The sequence below is a fragment of the Sinocyclocheilus anshuiensis genome, unplaced genomic scaffold (assembly GCF_001515605.1).
Source record: "Sinocyclocheilus anshuiensis isolate Anshui unplaced genomic scaffold, SAMN03320099.WGS_v1.1 scaffold272, whole genome shotgun sequence".
Classification (NCBI taxonomy): Eukaryota; Metazoa; Chordata; class Actinopteri; order Cypriniformes; family Cyprinidae; genus Sinocyclocheilus; species Sinocyclocheilus anshuiensis.
In genome coordinates this window covers 1,381,049-1,386,821 of record NW_015554117.1, presented here as the reverse complement: position 1 = coordinate 1,386,821, position 5,773 = coordinate 1,381,049, and the positions used below count along the sequence as shown (strand labels likewise).

The 5,773-nt window shown below is 44.7% G+C and overlaps 1 protein-coding gene across 1 annotated transcript; it reads right to left on the bottom strand.

Annotated features, from left to right (window-relative positions):
- On the bottom strand, nt 1-4,556 carry LOC107669922 (secretogranin-2-like). Its single transcript, XM_016462355.1, has 2 exons — nt 4,427-4,556; nt 1-2,160 (listed from the first exon to the last, which is right to left on the bottom strand). Exon 2 carries the CDS (start codon nt 2,151-2,153, stop codon nt 351-353), a length of 1,803 nt encoding a protein of 600 aa, XP_016317841.1. The 5' UTR covers nt 2,154-2,160; nt 4,427-4,556; the 3' UTR covers nt 1-350.
- Nucleotides 4,557-5,773: the final 1,217 nt, after the last annotated feature.

The window sequence follows — 5,773 nt, the reverse complement described above, 5'->3', positions numbered from 1 at the left end:
TGGTGTGAACAAATGCTTTATTTACCTCTGCCACGTCACACATGACCTCATCACACGCACAAGATACTGACTGACTGAAAACATAACTGGCGTTGTTAGGAGGGAGAAAATCTGTGTGTGTTCATATGTTAAAGAGGTAAAGCCAGTGACTTTTTACATTGTTCTATTCGCTAACTAAGAAACAAATTCATTGAGTTTACTAAAATACTCTTTTTTTTCGCTATACAGAACAAGCAATGAGAAAAGCTGGAGCACTACATTGACTAAATGCAATTAGGGGATATATTTGTTTCAAAATACTTTATTATATGACAAACTTCAAACAATGAATATAATCATTATCTACACAGCTACATTTCAGGGACTGTTTTCCCCTCAGAGTCCGTTTCGTCGGCATCATCGCTCTCCGGATCCAGATACCGCAGGATTTGCAGTATTGTGTTGTTGTCTAATCCTGTCACTGCGTTCTCGTGATTTGCGGGTCTTTTTTCTGGCACGCTTTTATCGAAGTAGTCACCGCGTTCGTACATGGGCTGATCCTTGTCACGTAATGGCGTCAGACGTGCACGTCTCTGTCCATGCCCGAACATTTCGAATGCCAGGTAATTGACAAGTTCGTCTTCCTCACCGGCAGTGTCGTCATAATCATCCCTGCTGGTTTTCCTCTCATAATAACGTGATGTTTTCGGTTGCGTTGGTCGGTTGTTGTTTTGTTGTGCTGCGTTTACCAGCTTGAGGATATTCATGATGTCCTGGGTGATGCTATTGCCCTCCGATGTCTCGAGCGGCCATCGGTGAGGTGCTGCGGCGAAGGTCTTGTGAGCGGTTGCGTAGGGTGTACGTGACTTCTTTGGGGTTCCCAATAAATCCTTCTGCTTCTCATTATGGAGAAGCTCAAGAACTTCCTCCGGTGGGATTCGTAGCTTCTGTGAGATTGTGATTATCTTGGACAAAGGCTCAGGGATTGTGCTGTGTATTGGCCTAATTTCCCTCTCCTCCACGTCATCCTCCTCTCCATCATCTTCATCCACATCTTTTTTCTCCACCTGTCTGTCGCTTTCTTGCTCGCTCTTGCTGGCCTCTTGTCTTTTCTGCTGCTCCTGCTCTTTCTTTTCTAGGATTTGCAGAAGATAGTAGTCCACAAGCTTTGCAATGTCCTCAGGCTCCTCCTCTTTTCCTGTCTGGAACCAGTCGGGTTGGTTGGATCTTTTGACATAATCGTCCTCTTCATCCTCCTCCTCCTCTTGCTCATCATCCTCAAGGTTGCGATTAAACCCATGCCTCTCTCTTTCTTCTTCTTCGGTCTCTGTTTGTTCCTCCAAAGGTGCCCATTCATCAGTTCCCATGATGTCTTCCAAGACCATCTTCCTCTGCCTGTACAAGTCATTATCATCATCATCATCTTCACCATCCTCCCGTTTGCTGTTGGCCTTAGATGTGGAGATTGCACTTAGCTCCTCAAACACAGACTGAAGGGTCGCCAGGTTCTGGGGTGTGTACTGTTTTTCTGCTTTCTCGTTGGTCCGTTTGAGAGGCTGCTCCTGATCCTCCTCGTTCTCAAACACAAGTGGGAACTTCCGGTGCTGTCTCCGGCTATCCGGATTGGCCCACGAGGTCCTTCCGTAATTCTCAGCTGAAGTTTCCACTTCTAGTTGTTGCTTTGGTCTTGGGAAGGGTTGGACAGTGTATCGAGGTTGAGATGGTGCGATGACCTTCTGGGAGGTTTTCTGGGGCACCATGTGTTCCTCGGTCTGTTGTAGTGTGGTAAGCACTGCTTGCAGCAACTCTTGAGTGTTGTCCTTCTCTTCCTCCCTCACCTCCATACCTCTATCCAACCGGGCAGGAGCTGCCAGTTGTAGCAGGGAGCGAACGCTCTCCATGTCGTCTGAAGTGTCTTGCTGGTCATCAAGGTGATCAGGTGGGGTTCTCTGGCTGAGGCTTTGGATGTAGCGTAGAGCTCTGAGCATCTCGGCACTCGGAGGAGGACGGATCTGGGATGCTGGTCCATAAGAGACGGGTTCACTTTCGCTTAGGCGATGCTCTCTTAGCGTGGCCCCTTGAACTCCACAAACGAGAGAAAGGAAAAGGGGTAGAAGAAGGAGCGAGGGGAGGATGAACACCCCTGCTGCACAGCATCTAGATGATGACGACATGTTTTACCTGAGAGAGAGAGGGAGGGAGAGAGGGAGAAGAGATGGTGAGTCAGTTTTTCATTAAAAAGGTACAAAAGCTTTCACTGGGGTGGTACCCGTTCAAAATAGGGACTAAATGTACCATTTAGCTACTAATAATGTACACTTTAGGTACTAATATGCACCATTTTAAAATCATCAACAACATCTTAAAATCTTGCTAATTACTTATAAAGCCCTGAATGGTTTAGTTCCCCAGTACTTGAGTGAGCTCTTATCGCATTATCATCCTTCACATCTACTGCGATCTCAAAACTCTGGCCATTTGATAATACCTAGAATTTAGGTATTTAGCACCCAAACTCTGGAACAATCTACCTAGCGTTGTTCAGGAGGCAGACAAACTCTGTCAGGTTAAATCTAGATTAAAGACCCATCTCTTTAACCTGGCATACACATAAAACACAATCACTTTTCTATAATTCAAATCCATTAAATGATTTTTAGGCTGCATTAATTAGTAGCCAGGAGCCGGGAACACTTCCCATAACACCCGATGTACTCGCTACATCGGAAGAAGAATGGCATCTACGCTAATATTAGTTATATTTATTCTTATTCCGAGGTCAGCGTAGCCATACGGATCCAGTCCGTATCCAGATCAGATGGTCACTGCAGTCATCCGGATCCAGTCCATATCCAGACCAGAAGGTGGATCAGCACCTAGAGACGACCTCTACAGCCCTGAATGTCAGCGGAGACCATGCCAACTAGACGAACCCTAGAGACAGATGCCGGCTCAAGACTACGAGAACCAGACGAGTCCTCTCAATCTGACGTGCGTTGCAGCCTGGAATTAAACCACACCATGCTGGTTTGGTCTGGACAGAGGAGAACTGCCCTCCCGACTGAGCCTGGTTTCTTCCAAGGTATTTTCTCTCCATTTCTGACACAGATGGAGTTTTGATTCCTTGCCAGTCGCTTCTGGCGTGCTTAGCTGGGGACACAATTTCTGGCAACATTGTTGAGTTGATTGCGCAGATACTATTGGAAGAGAACTGAACTGAGCTGGACGATGACATCACTGAATCAACAATGAACTAACTTTAACTGATAAACTGACAGTTTTCTATTGTCCTCTTGCATTATCAGCACGTTTTTCCTGTTTAACACAGTCTGTATTGTATTGTATTGTATCTATTTCGAGGTACAAAGGTTTAAAAGGTACAACCCAAGTGACAGCTTTTGTACCTTTTCGCAACACATACACAGTATTTGCGCTAACAATTTCATGCATATTGATTGTTCTGTCATCAACTAGTCAAGTTCATGTCGTTCCAAACCTGAATGATTGTCTCAGTGTTTTTGTCCATACAGTGAAAGTCAGTGTGGTCCAGTGTTGTTTTGGACCCCATTGACTTTCAATGTATGGGCAAAACAGTTCAAATACCTTCTTTTGTATTCCACAGAAGAAAGAAAGCCACATGTTTGGAATTGCATGACTGCAATTAAATGATGACAGAATATTTATCTCTTGACGAACTATTTCTTTATCTTCTTACAAAGACCTGCCCCAGATAACTTATTGCAGTCTTGTTTACAATGCTTAATTGACCATCGCAGGTCTCGCTCTGCTTGTATCTCTCTCTCTTTCTGACATCTGTTGAAAGCCTGTTGATGAGTGTTTGCTGAGCACTCAGAGAGCGCGCGCGCAGCCTGAGCTGAAAATCTCATTAGTTTCTAAATTGCTGCCGCGACTAAATGAGTCATACCCCGTTGCTAGGGGGGACCGCAAGAGCATCCGCACTGCTGTTGAACCGCAAAGTGCCGTCAAACGGAGAGGAGGAGAAAGCCCCGGAGCACGACATCCTGCTTACTTCAATCTGTTAGATGTCTACACTTATTTTTAAGTGGAAATGTAGTGAGTAGAACTTTAACTTGGACATTTTCCGTCAGGTTGTTACCAGGTTTGCTTTTAAGCGTGCGTAGCGTTCTTAATGAACGATTTGTAGAATTTTAAATAAACACAAATGAGCTTTAAAATAACAATTGCGCGAGAAACTGCGAAGAAGCGGTCGAACCTTTATTAATCCTTTTTTTCCCCCACAACTTGTAAAACGCATGCTTTTTTGTTCCATCTCGCTGTTTCTGAACGCGTCTCTCGGTTGCGCAGCAGGTTGCTGAAATATAAAACAGAGCCCATATGCGTTTCTAAAGAGATAAACCAGATATAAGTGATGTATTCCGTCTTAAAGAACGCACAAATGAGTGTTTAAATGCAAAAACCTTCTTACCTTTGCTTTCGGTCTGTTTTAACGGGGAGTCGTGAGTGCGTTGCGCATTGCTCTCGCGCTCTCGGTGTGTTTATGGCTGTGCAGCACCGTGAGCACGAGCGCGGAGTCTCTCTCTCTCTCTCTCTCGTCAGCACCGCGGACAGCTCCGCCCGTATAAGAGACGCCACATGATTCGTGCGTCACTGAAACAACATACGCAAAACCGGCCACACACACACACACACACACATGCACTCCAGGCGATTCAAGGTTATTAATTTGGCATACAAACTCAAAATGAATGGTTTTATGCATGCATAACATTGAATTCGTCTTATTATAAAGTTTTTCACATCAGGATGGGTGATCCCTTACAAAAATCACCTATTTTCATCATGATCATCAATTAGATTTAACATGGTAAGTAAGTGCAATTAACTTTTTTCACTGTATAACTTTGACTTCTCTTTGATTTTTACTTCAAAATCAGCAATTACATTTTAGTTGAAGTTTAGTGGGTTGTAATTTCGCTGGTTACCATGGTGATTTTTTGTAAAGAAGCAGAAGAGCGCCTATGATTAGAGGTTTCAGAGCCAAAAGGCCCCTGGTGAGGAAGAAACCCACTCATTATGACCTTCTCTTATCATGTAAAGTGAAAGCTCTAAACTTTGAATGTGATATTATGATAATAGTCGATCACTGAAGAGCGATGGTGCTTTTGATCCGTGTGCCAAGAATGCTTTTGGGAGATCTCGTTAGCTCATCTTCTATTTGATCATGTAGCTGTCGTTGTGCCAAAAAAGCAATTTAATTCTTTAAGCATATTGAAAATGAGGCAGGGGAAGCTGAAAGCATCTCTCTCACGTGCACACATACGCTGGTTGGCTGTGAGTTTCTATCATGTTGATTTGGCTTCATCTGTAAAGCGTCTGGCGAGCGATGAGTCACAGCGGAGAGCCGCAGAGGCGGGGAGAGACGTGTGAGACAGGGACTGACGGAGAGGAAGTGACATGTGTCTGGGACGGGCTTCGATCTGGTTCTGGGTGCCTGGCGGCTGGTTTTCTGAAGTGAGCGTGTGTTTGGCAGTGTGTCAGGAGCCGACAGGACTCAGGAGGGAGATCTCGTTCATTCAGAAATCCGCTCTGCTGCTGTGGGTGGCCGACTACTATTCACAGTCTCATTCAAAACCTCTCCGAGTATAAAAACACACACAAGGAGTTCAGCGTGATGATGCTGTTTGTGCCACAGCTGCCTACAATCGAGCATTTATTCTCATCTTTTTCATCACATCAAGTCTCGCCGATCCTGACTTTGCTCTTTTCTTCTCTCATATTTTCTCCTCTATTCTATTCTCATCTCTTCTCTTTT